The sequence below is a fragment of the Oncorhynchus kisutch genome, linkage group LG13 (genome assembly GCF_002021735.2).
Source record: "Oncorhynchus kisutch isolate 150728-3 linkage group LG13, Okis_V2, whole genome shotgun sequence".
In the NCBI taxonomy this organism is placed as follows: domain Eukaryota; kingdom Metazoa; phylum Chordata; class Actinopteri; order Salmoniformes; family Salmonidae; genus Oncorhynchus; species Oncorhynchus kisutch.
Window position 1 is genome coordinate 35,662,589 of NC_034186.2, and position 14,212 is coordinate 35,676,800.

Genomic DNA, 14,212 nt, shown 5'->3' on the forward strand with positions numbered 1-14,212 from the left:
TAGGTTTGTGCGTTTACGACACTGTACTGTTCGTGCGTGAGCGTGGAGGAAATGGTAGCAAGATGGCGGCGTTGAAGGAGGAGCAGTGCTACGGATTGTCCTGTGGACGAGTGAGCAATGGCAGTAATGTCTCCGTTTTTCACGTAAAACTCACTGACAGCGCCTTGAAAGCATTTGAAGGTTATCAGAGCAGCAAGGTAAGTTAACAACTCAAGTACATTATTTAACTACAAGTTAGGTCTATTTTGCTGGGTGGCTGACGGAGCTAGCCGCTAGCAGTGGATATGGTAACGTTCCTTCGCTGCCAAACCATGCCAGCTCAACTAGAACTAGCCAGCAAGCTTATTTGGTTCGATTGTCACTTAGCCAACGTTTAGCTATTTTATTTACATGAGTTAGATGGTATCTCATTACTCACTAGAAAAGTTAGTCCTTTTAAGCTAAGCAACTGAGCTATAATTTTTTTTTTTTTTTTTAATACAGGTTAGTTAACTTTTTTTAAACCTGAACGTAGTGGCAAACGAGACTGGTAACGTTATCTGCCAATGCGTTTCAGATATAACACTAGCTAGCTTTATCCCGAAGGCTCGCTAACTCGCATAACAAGTGCTCTTGTCATCATAGGTAGGAATTCAGCTATCTACTTTTTGTCGTTACCAACACTAGTCGGAATCGATTAGTTAACGGTCAACTTAATTAACTCGCTAGGTAGCAAAGTAAGCTAGCTAGCCAACATTAACTAACCAACTTGTTACCTATATTTGCTGTTAAACCTTTGATTCGGGGTCTGTAATGGAGCTAGGGGCCAACGTTATAACAACAACCATATATTGTATGTAGGTAACTGTTAACTAACTAGACCGCTAACGTTAGCGAGTGGTTTTGAACAGGTAACTTGGTCAATCGATGACATTTGGCAAAGTTTAGTAGCTAGCTAAGTTTGCTGAGTTAACAGTAATCTCAGGCGAGCAATGTCATCAGCTAGCTACCTAGCCAGCTATGCATGAATTGTGATCCACAAGTAAAGTGCAATAAAAATCCTTAGGTTACGTTGTTTTGCTCTGTTGCTTCTGGCAGTCCTGAAAAGTGAGTTTGGAGGCTAGCCATCAGTAGCCCAAAAACTGCAAGATCGAGCAGGACATTTGTCAGTTTAACCTCTCATTTACAGCGATTCCCATTTAAAAAAAGCTAGTACATAATAATGTTCTTGAGGTGATCATAGTCAGTCATGGACTTGGCGAGTTATGTTAGCTAGCAATATAAAAGGTCCCCTCCCTACCGTTGATTCTACTCCTCCCTTGCTTGATTCTAATTGGTGAGCTGGCTGGCTCATTATATATTTGACTAAGAAAAGCCTGGTCATGCAAGCTAGCTACAGTATAACAAACTAATTTTATAGGTAGAATGGCAAGTGTTTTCATGATGGTCTTTAAATTAAGTTAGGGAAGAGAAAGTGCCCAACACAGCCAGTGATATTTGACATCAGCTACCTACCCTGGTAACACTTACCAGTGTCCTTGATGTAGGTAATAAGAATGATGGATGGATGATATCCTGCTGTGCTCGTCTTTGAAGCACATTGCCTATTAGTATCATAATTCTGTTGCATTTTCTTGCAAACTAAACAAACCATTAATTTAAAGACTAGGCTACATTGTTAGGAGTACAATGCAAATAGTCTGGATAGCCCTTTGATTAGCTGTTCAGAAGTCTTATGGCTTGGGGGTAGAAGCTGTTTACAAGCCTTTTGGACCTAGACTTGGCGCTCCCGTACTGCTTGCTGTGCTGTAGCAGAGAGAACAGTCTATCACTAGGGTGACTGGAGTCTTTGACCATTTTTAGGGATTTCCCTCTGACACTGCCTGGTATAGAGGTCCTGGTTGGCAGGAAGCTTGCCCCCAGTGATGTACTGGGCAGTACGAGCAGTTGCCATACAAGGCAGTGATGCAACCAGCTCTTGATGGTGCAGCTGGAAAACCTTTTGAGGATCTGAGGACCCATGCCAAATCCTTTCAGTCTCCTGAGGGGAAATAGGCTTTGTCATGCCTTCTTCAGGACTGTCTTGGTGTATTGACCATGATAGTTTGATGTGGACACCAAGGAACTTGAAGCTCTCAACCTGCTCCACTACAGCCCAGTCTATGAGAATGGGGGTGTGCTCGGTCCTCCTGTAGTCCACAAACGTCTCCTTTGTCTTGATCACGTTGAGGGAGAGTTTGTTGTCCTGGCACCACACAGCCAGGCCGCAGACCTGCTCCCTATATGCTGTCTCATCGTTGTTGATCAGGCCTACCACTGTTGTGTCATCGGCAAACTTGATGATGGCGTTGGAGTAGTGCCTGGCCATGCAGTCACAAGTGAACAGGGAGTACAGGAGGGGACTGAGCACGCACCCCTGAGGGGCCCCTGTGTTGAGGATCAGCGTGGTGGATGTGTTGTTACCTACCCCTATCACCTGGTGATGGCCTGTCAGGAAGTCCAGAATCCAGTTGCAGAGGGAGGTGTTTAGTCCCAGGGTCCTTAGCTTAGTGATGAGAACACTATGGTGTTGAATGCTGAGCTGTAGTCAATGAATAGCATTCTCACATAGGTGTTCCTTTTGTCCAGGTGGGAATGGGCAGTGTAGGGTGTAATAGAGATTGGGGCGGTATGCAAATTGGGGGGGTGGGGGGAGGGTCAGAGTTTCTGGGTTGATGTGAGCCATGACCAGCCTTTCAAAGCGCTTCATGCCTACAAGACGTGAGTGCTATGGGTCAGTAGTCTTTTAGGCAGGTTACCTTGGTGTTCTTGGTCACAGGGACTATGGCGGTCTGCTTGAAACATCTTGTTATTTCAGACTCCGTCAGGGACAGGTTGAAAATGTCAGTGAAGACACTTGCCAGTTGGTCAGCGACTGCTCGGACTACACGTCCTGGTAATCTGTCTGGCCCTTCAGCCTTGTGAATGCTGACCTGTTTAAAGGGTTTCCTCACATCGGCTACGGAGTGCATGATCACACAGATGTCTGGAACAGCTGATGCTCTCATGCGTGTTTCAGTGTTACTTGCCTCGACGCAAGCATAAAAGTAATTTAGCTTCTGTCGCTGGGCAGCTTGCGGCTGTGCTTCCCTTTGTAGTCTGTAATAGTTTGCAATAGCCCTGCCACATCCGATGAGCGTTGTTGCCGGTGTAGTAGGTTTCAATACTAGTCCTGTATTGACACTTTTCCTGTTTGGTGGTTCGTCAGAGGGCGTGGCGGGATTTCTTACAAGCTTATGGGTTCGAGTCCCGCTTCTTGAAAGCGGCAGCTCTAGCCTTTAGCTCAGTGCAGATGTTGCCTGTAATCAATGGCTTCTGGTTGGGGTATGTACGTACAGTCCCTGGGGACGATGTCATCGATGCCCTTATTGATAAACCCAGTGACTGATGTGTACAGAAGAATCCCAGAACACATTCCAGTCTGCTAGCAAAACAATCCTGTAGCTTAGCATCTGCTTCAGCTGACCACTTTTTTTAATAGACTGAGTCTCTGGTGCTTCCTGCTTACATTTTCTTTTGTAAGCAGGACTCAGGAGGACAGAATTATGGTCATAATTGCCAAACGGAGGGTGAGGGAGAGCTTTGTACGCGTCTCCTTGTGGAGTATAGGTGGTCTAGAGTTTTTCCCTCTGGTTGCACATTTAACATGCTGGTAGAAATGTGCGGTAGTTAAACTGGAGGGATTGGACCGCTGTGATCTGTGGCGATGCGGGATAGCTTTTCTCATTTTATACCCTGCCTGAGCGTGGCGCTGATTTCAGAGCATTTAGCCTTGTAGTTGATGAATAGTAGCACTTTTTATGCCTTTCATCCCAAGGCTCCATTGTCCACTGCTGAGGGAATTGTTTTGAAATGTCTCTCGTAGAGGTTAATAGCGTTGGACCATTAAAAACAAACGGTTGCTTGTTCGAATTCCAGAGCCCGCTAGGTGAAGAATCTGTCTGTACCCTTGAGCAAGGCACCTACAAGTCCTCCCGTACAGACATGCCGAGTAATACTTTAAAGGGATATTCACCCAAATTACACAATGACATATTGGTTTCCTTACCCTGTAAGTAGTCTATGTACAAGGTATGAAACCAATAAATGCTTTGGTTTTATTTCCCTTGCTCTTCTTCCAAATGTTAAAGTTTTAGCATTTGTTTCACATTCAAATCATGGGACTGATATTAGCATTGTCTAAATCATCTGAAATGATCTAACATCTGAGTTGCAACAGTCACTTATAGATTTGAACATGATGTGTGAGAAAAGCTAATATCAGTGTCGTGACTTCAATATGATTTGTGCCATATATGGGATTTGGGCAAATGCTTTTGGAGAAGGTGCCAGGTAAACCAAAGCATGGATTGCTGTAGTTTGGGTGAACTATCCTTTTAAGCTATGTCAGTATGTAATAGTATAAACCTCATCCTATATTCACTGGTATTACACCACAAAGATGTTCTCATGCTTCCCAGCTGAAACAGTTTGGAAGAGTTTCTGCATATAATTTGTCATTTTGATGAGTTTAGCAAAAATTTCAATAAATGACATTTCTTATCTTCGATTATTTCTGACTCTTTTGCCTACAGCATCTCAAAATGGACAGACAGTACTGAAAAAAGTCCTCTCACTGTCAACTGTGTTTTATTTTCAGCAAACTTAACAAGATTCAACAACTGAGACACAAACTGAACAAGTTCCAGACATGTGACTAACAGAAATGGAATGTGTCCCTGAACAAAGGGGAGGGGGGGGGGGGTCAAAATTAAGTCAGTTATTGCTGTGAGATGTTACCCCATTCTTCCACCAATGCACCTGCAAGTTTCCGGACATTTCTGGGGGGAGTGGCCCTAGCCCTCACCCTCCAGTCCAACAGGTCCCAGATGTGCTCAATGGGATTGAGATCCGAGCTCTTCGCTGGCCATGGCAGAACACTGACATTCCTGTCTTGCAGGAAATCACGCACAGAACGAGCAGTATGGCTGGTGGCATTGTCATGCTGGAGGGTCATGTCAGGATGAGCCTGCGGGAAGGGTACCACATGAGGGAGGAGGATGTCTTCCCTGTAACGCACAGCGTTGAGATTGCCTGCAATGACGACAAGCTCAGTCCGATGATGCTGTGACACACCGCCCCAGACCACGACGGACCCTCCACCTCCAAATCGTTCCCGCTCCAGAGTACAGGCCTCAATGTAACGCTAATTCTTTCGATGACTAACGTGAATCTGACCATCAACCCTGGTGATGCAACTCTTCAGCGGAGAGCACTTTTTGCCAGCCCCGTCTAGTCCAGCGACGGTGAGTTTGTGCTCATGGGCAACGTTGTTGCCGGTGATGTCTGGTGAGGACCTGCCTTACAACAAGCCTACAAGCCCTCAGTCCAGCCTCTCTCAGCCTATTGTGGACAGTCTGAGTACTGATGGAGGGATTGTGCGTTCCTGGTGTAACTTGGGCAGTTGTTGCCATCCTGTGCTTGTACAGTCAGCTGTCCGTCCTGCCTCCCTGTAGCACTGTCTTAGACGTCTCACAGTACGGACATTGAAATTGATTGCCCTCGCCACATCTGCAGTCCTCATGCCTCCTTGCAGCATGCCTAAGGCACATTCACGCAGATGAGCAGAGACCCTGGGCATCTTTCTTTTGGTGTTTTTCAGAGTCAGTCGAAAGTCCTCTTTAGTGCCCTAAGTTTTCATAACTGTGACCTTAATTGCCTACCTTCTGTAAGCTGTTAGTGTGTTAATGACCGTTCCACAGGTGCATGTTCATTAATTGTTAATGGTTCATTGAACAAGCATGGGAAACATTGTTTAAACTCTTTACAATGAAGATCTGAAGTTATTTGGATTTTTACGAAAGACTGGGTCCTGAAAAGGGGATGTTTCTTTACTGAGTTTATCTGCTTTAAAAAAATATTATCAAAGGTCTTAAATTTATTTCACCTTTATTTAACCAGGTAGGCTAGTTGAGAACAAGTTCTCATTTGCAACTGCGACCTATGCAAGCACACTCGTTTGTGTTTTCTGCGAGCCAAACTAAAGCATGCCGATGCCTTAAGTGACAGGTTGGCCAGCTCGACAGCGTTTACGTCTGAGGGAGCCATTGATACCCTTTTGACCCCTCTGGGTAGTGTGCACAGTGTTTTAGAATCCTAATCTGGGAGGTCTAAAGGTAAATCCTGCATTATTAATAGGGTGTTTCCCTCCGCCCTGTAGTCAGCTGGCCACAGACAAAGTAAGATCCATCTTGAGAAAGCTCAGACTCTGCAAAGAAAGGAGGGAAGTTAAGATGACAATACCTTGTGCTCCAGTTTTGATATCTGTTCCCAGGACTCCTGAGTGGTGCAGCGGTCTAAAGCACTGCGTCACTACAGACACCCTGCTTCGATTCCAGTCTGTATCACAACTGCTGTGATTAGGAGTCCCATAGAGCAGCGTACAATTGGCCCAGTGTCGTCCGGGTTTGGCCGGTGTAGGCCGTTGTTGTAAATAAGAATTTGTTCTTAACTGACTTGCCTAGTTCATTTAAAAAAAACAGCTGTGAAGGAAGTGCCCAAAGTCTGGCTGGTCCTGTTTTTCCTCTGTCTGGGGACTTCTGTATATTCCAAACACACTGCAGAATGACTCATCTTTTATTGCTTCTTGCTTTGTGAAATTAAATATTGGTTGTAGATGGAATAGAGTTCAGCACTACCAGTTCATTTAGGCCTCTTGCCCCATGTTGACCAGGAGGAAAACCTATAAGATGGTATATAGAAAGTATTGTTTTAACACATCCTGTTTCACCATCCAATAATAAATTATTTCCTTTTCTATGTCTGGTCCTCCTCTGAGAATGTTTTTTATTATACAGTAGGCTTGGGCGGTATACAGATTGTCATACCGGCCTTATGCCATTCCAGGATATTCGATAACACCCGCATTGAACACAAGGGGGTGCCAAAAAATGGCCGCCTTACCAGAATGCTAACAAAATTAGTTTACGTATTGGTGCGTTTTCAATGGAGGCTGCTAGCTAAATATGCTAACAAGCGCAAATGAAAATAAACGAATTGCAGAGACGGGTAATCCCGCTCCATAAAGTGTATAGGTAGGAGCAACCAAATGTTATTTTTGTTTAGTCGGGACATTGACAAGCATTGTGAATGAGAAACGTTGTGCAAATGAACAGTCTTGACAAATGCTTGTCTGAAGGAAGACTAGTACTGGCTCAGAACAGAATGTGTAGGCTTCACGCTGTCTGGCGTCGCTAGGGCAACGGGCCTGCCTGCTCTGCTCAGAGAACAGGCCGAGAACTGAGAAGAAATGTAAGGAAATCAAGATACGGGACCCCTGTCAATACACAGCTGGAACCCTGCTCCCACTTTCTCTTGTTCTGGTATTTAAGTGATAATGCCCTAGAAGCCGGTGGTTGGGGGATTATATTGGCAAATGTATTGCACAAGTTGACTGAAGGTATTTACTAAAGTAGCTACAAATATAAAAATGTATTGGACTAGTTTTTAAATGATATTTTCAAATACACCGGTATACCGACCAAGAGGCACTGTTTTTAATCCTCACTGAGGTGCTGTAATCCGGAAGTTAGCAATGCAAACAACTACATGTAAAATCACAGAGAATGCGAACAAGTACATTGCAAACATTTTATACAGTCTCTGACCTAAACTGTACAAGTAACTTAAATGCTACTGTTTGCTACTTGCGCAAAACACATTAGACAGCATGGCTTTTGATCTAGGAGAGGATTCTCTGCTGTTACCAAGCAGAGACTGATTTTGGATAAACTAACCACTTTAGCAAGATGTCGAACTAGCTACTAAATTAGCAAACTGAAAACAACACCAGTGCATATTTAGCACCTTTTTAGACAGTTAACTTAATTATTAAGGTACATGGCTGGCAAATATTTATTTGTGAATTCCATAACTAGATCACCTCTCGTCGTTGTGCTTGTAAACAAACACCACATCACTCGGGACTACCGGTAAGATTCATAAAGAAAAGTAGTGACCGATGAAGTGACTAATGTGATCTTTATCTTCTAACCTATTGCACAAGTTGAATGCAGGTATTTACTTAGATACAAATACTCAATTTTATAATACAAAAAAGCTCATCGTTTAAACGGTATTGAAAAACCTGTTATTTTCCAAATACCCCGGGAATACGGTATACCTCCCAATCCTATTATACAGCATTTAGAGCATTGTGCTTTCCAAGTGCGTTGTGCATTAGTCCTCCGCTAGCATGGCAGACTGTTATCCATGTCTGACTTGAGCAGTGCCAACGACGGCACGTTCCTCTGCTTGAACATCTGAGCAGAAGTACAGAGTGAACTCGAGCTCCATTCTGGGGATTGCCAATCTGGAGACTAACACACAAGGAAAAATAAGCCCTAATGTGATATTTTATCCTTTGAAGCTTTGATATAAATGGACTGCAAAGTGTTAACGTGGCCTCTTGATGCAGTTGTCCTCTACCCTACATATCCCCCAATTGTCAGACAAGCGCAGGTTGTAAAGAATTGAATACCATCTTTTGTTTTTTGATAGGCAGTGTTTATTCAAATGGCTGCTGGTTTTCATCAAAGTATATTTTGCTGCCAGATGCCTCCAGTTACTAAAGCAGTCACCTTTTTAGAAAAGCAACCAGTGTATGAAAACATGCCAAAACCTTCAAGATTGCACCTACAATAGGCTATTTTAGCAAAATGGATAGAAATTGAGTTGAACTTTTGGTGTCCCTCTGTGGGATGATTGACACTGTTTTGGCCCAAAGAGTTTTGGTTTCAATGTATGAGGTAAAGGCCAAGTTATTCTTGTCTTCTGTGCAGGCAGAATTCATTTTCACATTACGTTCCTTACACAGCATTGAGCTCTACGTATGATTAAAGGATGAAGAGAAGTTTATAATTTCTAACCAGTTTTTCATTGATAAGCTGAGTAAAAACATGTTTCTCACATGTGATCCAGTCTTGCTCGTAAGCTTAGAGATGTTTGCTACAAGTAGCTTCACAAACTAGCAGATGCGATGCCTCATATCTTGTCATTGGAAAGCCTTTTAGTTTGCTGGCGGGCTCAAGGAGAGATGTTAATGCTCTGGGTTGACTTTTCCCCTTGACACTAAAGACAAGGGGCTGATTGAGCTTTAATGAGCTGTCCTCTCTCCTACGTTTTAATTTTACTAGTTGTCAGTTAAGAACAAATTCTTATTTACCATGATGACCTAAATCAAATCAATTCTGCCCACTGTACCTAGCGGGGTACAGTGGGCAGAAGGACAGATTTTTGCCTTGTCAGCTCGGGGACACAATCCTGCAACCATTCGGTTACTGGCCCAACGCTCTCACCACTAGGCTATCTGCTGCTTCACTTAGTATGCATGTTTGTTGCCTCCGGTGAAGGCCTTCGATTGGCTGTCACTGGAATTGGTGTATTCCAGCCTCATAAAGACATGTTTCCACCCAATCGTGCAATCTGTCAGTGATATAAGCCAAAATAGAATGTACTTTTTTACTGCTTTTTGCCCATTTGTTAAACAGTAGTCCATATTTTGCATTGTCTGAAACTCATGTCATTTTCTTGTCAAGGAATGCACTTTGAAAGTTTGTCTCATGCCATCTGGGATGATAAAGAGAAGGTTTCTAGATTTTGTTGCTTCGTGCTGGTCAGCCAGCCCTGGTACCATGATATTTAAGGAATGCTGACTCTCCAGTTTGAACAGAACGAATGGGACACTAGCGAGACCATAACCACAGCCATATGACTGCCGTGGGCAAGTCACACTGCACGGCCTGGTGTCAATGTGTACAGAGCAGACCTAATCTGCATTCTTGCTACGTCTCGTGTCTAGTCATTGCACTGTAAAAGACAAATGACCCAGTAGTTAAGTGTTGGGAGCTGCCCCAGATAATGTCCTGTCCTGCTGACAGCTAGTCTGGTGCTGTTGTTGGATCTTAACACCATGTCTGAGGCCCTGGCCCACGTGGGAACGTCTCTGTTCCACTGCCCTCTGACCTCGTCACAGATGAGTCCTTGACAATTCAGGAGGATCCTGATCCTCATAACAGCATCTGTCATTACTTTTAGTTCCTTTGTCACAGGTTAATGTCCCATAATTGGATGGTATTATGTGGGTAATTTGACTTGTGCTGATAAGCACACAACCCTGAGGGTCCCCCGTGTTGAGGGTCAGCGTTGAGGTGTTGACTACCCTCACCGCCGGGGGCAACCTGGTGAGGAAGTCTAGGATCCAGTTGCAGAGGAATGTGTTCGGTCAATGTTCAACTTGTTATCAGAGAGAAACACAGGGAAAAAAGTACCCGGAGAAAAGTGTACACATCAGTCGGAGTGCTGTATGGTGATTAAAGCCTGTTCGTGAATGGTGGAATTTGATTGGTCAAGACGAAAGCAGAGATTTATCTGACCCAGAGAAGTGCAACTGAAACACAAAATTAGTCCTTTTTACATTCATGATTTGGCGAAAACTCTGACTGACGCCGAGCAGTTTTTCCAATAAGAATAATTTTATATCTGTGTTTGTCTGTCCTTTCTGCCAGAAAAACGCAGAATCCGTTATCGCATCTTGAATAGTCTTCCCCACTTCAACCTACAACTGGAACTCCCAGCAAAGAGTTCCTTTTTAATGCATTGAGATTTTTCATAGTTCTAAGGTGTATGTATCTCAAGTTACAATTTCTGCTGTTTGTTGAAGCTTCATAGACATGTCACCTTCACTTTCCGACTGAAATGTTCTTTCTAAGGAATTTGATTGCTCAGTTCCTCTACAGGCAGCTGTTGCAAACTAGCCTTACCTGGAACAATAGTGTTATGTCGTCACTATTTTCAAACGTCACTGGTACATGAAAAAATGTACCAAATCTATCCATGTGGAAACGGCCTCTTCTGTCAATCATTAATTTAAGCTGTTTTAGGCCTATGTGGTTTAATACATTAAGCAGTTTTATGTAAAGTAGTACATTTTTGTTTCAAAGAAGTGTGCAGACCCCTTGAACTGATTCCAAATAAGCCAACACAATGACCCTCATTGATTTGTGAGCGTTTGTTACATTGAGTTTAAACTTTAAACCAGTGTTTTATAGTAGTGCAAATATCTCCCCAGAGAGATGAGGGAAATACACCACTGCACTGTTAACTATTGGGATGTTTATTTGGTTAACATTGAGGCCTGCAATGTTTTAGGAGTAGCTCTCCTACCGACCTGACACATGACATGCTAGTCTTGTTACAGGCAGGTTCATGTGGATGGGGATTAAGACTAACTATTATTGTCTCTTCTATTGCAGGACTGTAATCCAAATAGAATGTACCCCTAATGTTAAAAGGGGAAAGCACCAGTGAAAACATTGCTTTGGCAGGAATGGGTCTTTGCATATGTCTTCTCCGCATATCTGTCTTCTCTTTGCATGCAGGTAACACGAGACTCAGACAGCTGACACTTTGCCAACTAGTCTGCAGGTCAATAACTTCCCTGTGTCCAAACCACTCATTCAAGTGCCAACAAAAGGTGAATGTATGTTGAAGGATCACCATCGCTCAACTCTCTATTCTAACCTCGTGTTATCAGTCTTTGTCTTACGAAGGTACTCCCCGGGGAGTAGAAATCTTGGGCCTAGACTCAATCAGATTTGTCTCTTTGTTGCATGACACCAGATGTTGGCCATTCTCTGGTGTTGTATGAACTTCCATGGCTCTGTCATTGAGTCACGGTCAGAATTAGGGCTGTGACTTTACCAGTATTGCAATAGTTTTTCCATGGCAAATTAAAACACAAAGCAGGCAACACTTTGGTCCTTTAAAAACCTGCTGTATGTAAAATATTGTGTGCTATAGCTTGGAAAGTAAATGTAATCTTTGTTTCCATGATTGGGACTGTTTTCCTAAAGAAGTTCAATGTGCTTTTTTTTGTTTCCTTGCCGCAACACTAACGAGTATTGCAATACTGCTATCGCCCCAGACCTAGTCAGGGGCCACATTCTGTCCTAAGGTTAGCTCTGTAGAACAATCTGGGCTCCAGTCCCAGAGAATAGTGACATGTCAGCAGCCCATTCAAATGAACAGGCTGAGTGTTGCACTCTGTCAGTGGAGGGGGATGGGGGAGCTAAATTCGGTGCTCTGTTTTACATTGCAGTGGTGGGGGGGGACTGAATGTGCAGGGTCCATTAAAGGTCTGGCTGGCTAGTTGGACTTGAGCACACACGTCTAGGTAAAACCAGAGGGGATCTCTTGTCCGGAAAGGGAGGGGTTGTATTGGAGAAGATCTCTATTCTGTTGGTTAGAAATATAAAGTGCCTGTTTCAATGACTGTTTGGTATTGTTACTTGTGAAATTTAAATTCTCACGTTGCATCACACATTCCAAATCATTCACTCAAATCTGACCACGGGTGTTGGTTTTAATACATTCCTTGTGCGTTGTCTTTATGCCCAATTTGCACTGAATCTGCATTCACCACAGTTTATTCAAGTTAGCACCTCATTCTCATAAGGATGTGGCAAAGGAAGAACCTGAACCTTTTTGATGTGTCAAAAGTTACCCATGATTTGAGAACACTAAAAACCATAATTATATGACTAATGGGAAAGTACGCATGCCAGGGGCTACCCTGTTCAGTGCCATGTCCTCAGCTGCCAGTGTGTGAGCTCTGTGGCTGTGTTCAGTAGGGTCCTGTAAAATCCGCATTGTGGAGAATGTGGACGCAATCACGGAATCCAGACATTAAAACGGAATTCGACAATATAAAATGTATGGAACTTAGTAGGAAGTCAACTAAATGTATTGAACTTAATCATGACAAGAAAAGGCATCAGTAATTTCATATTTTCTAGCCTCTTTCTGAAACCTGTGTGTAGCCGTTAGCGATGCTAATGATAACCTTCTGGTAGATGGAAAGGCTTTTCGTAAAGTGTTCTTAATTAAATGTCAACTTCAAAGTAACCTATGCCTACCTGGCAGAATGAGATCATGACTATTGACATAAATCCAGTGTCCATTTGTTTTGCAAATAACATTTTATGTCACGTGCCAAATTAAGCAGGTGTTTTATTTTTATATTTTAATTTCACCTTTATTTAACCAGGTAGGCTAGTTGAGAACACCTTTATTTAACCAGGTAGGCTAGTTGAGAACACCTTTATTTAACCAGGTAGGCTAGTTGAGAACAAGTTCTCATTTACAACTGCGACCTGGCCAAGATAAAGCATAGCAGTGTGAACAGACAACACAGTTACACATGGAGTAAACAATAAACAAGTCAATAACACAGTGGGGGGGAAAAAGAAAGTCTCTATATACATTGTGTGCAAAAGGCATGAGGAGGTAGGCGAATAATTACAATTTAGCAGATTAACACGAGTGATAAATGATCAGATGGTCATGTGTGGGTAGAGATACTGGTGTGCAATAGAGCAGAAAAGTAAAACAGTATGGGGATGAGGTAGGTAAATTGGGTGGGCTATTTACCGATGGACAATGTACAGCTGCAGGGATCGGTTAGCTGCTCTGATAGCAGATGTTTGAAGTTGGTGAGGGAGATAAAAGTCTCCAACTTCAGTGATTTTTACAATTCGTTCCAGTCACAGGCAGCAGAGAACTGGAAGGAAAGGCGGCCAAATGAGGTGTTGGCTTTAGGGATGATCAGTGAGATGCGCGTGCTACGGATGGGTGTTGCCATCGTGACCAGTGAACTGAGGTAAGGCGGCGCTTTATATAGCATGGACTTGTAGATGACCTGGAGCCAGTGGGTCTGGCGACGAATATGTAGCGAGGGCCAGCCGACTAGAGCATACAGGTCGCAGTGGTTGGTGGTATAAGGTGCTTTAGTAACAAAACGGATGGCACTGTGATAAACTGCATCCACTTTGCTGAGTAGAGTATTGGAAGCTATTTTGTAGATGACATCGCCGAAGTCGAGGATCGGTAGGATAGTCAGTTTTACTAGGGTAAGTTTGGCAGCGTGAGTGAAGGAGGCTTTGTTGCGAAATAGAAAGACGATTCTAGATTTGATTTTGGATTGGAGATGTTTGATAGCAGTCTGGAAGGAGAGTTTAGTCTAGCCAGACACCTAGGTACTTATAGATGTCCACATTCTAGGTCAGAACCATCCAGGGTGGTGATGCTAGTCGGGCGTGCGGGTGCAGGCAGCGAATGGTTGAAAAGCATGCATTTGGTTTTACTAGCATTTAAGAGC

The 14,212-nt window shown here is 43.4% G+C and overlaps 1 protein-coding gene across 2 annotated transcripts in view; it reads left to right on the top strand.

Annotated features, from left to right (window-relative positions):
• The first annotated feature begins 9 nt into the window (after positions 1–9).
• The window catches only part of LOC109902515 (RNA polymerase II elongation factor ELL), a 42,154-nt gene continuing 27,951 nt past the window's right edge, over positions 10–14,212 (top strand). For both annotated transcript variants that reach the window (XM_020498920.2, XM_020498921.2), the window contains exon 1: positions 10–197. In XM_020498920.2, the coding sequence (XP_020354509.1) occupies positions 63–197 (135 nt within the window). In that variant the 5' untranslated portion in view covers positions 10–62. The remainder of the gene's footprint in view (positions 198–14,212) is intronic.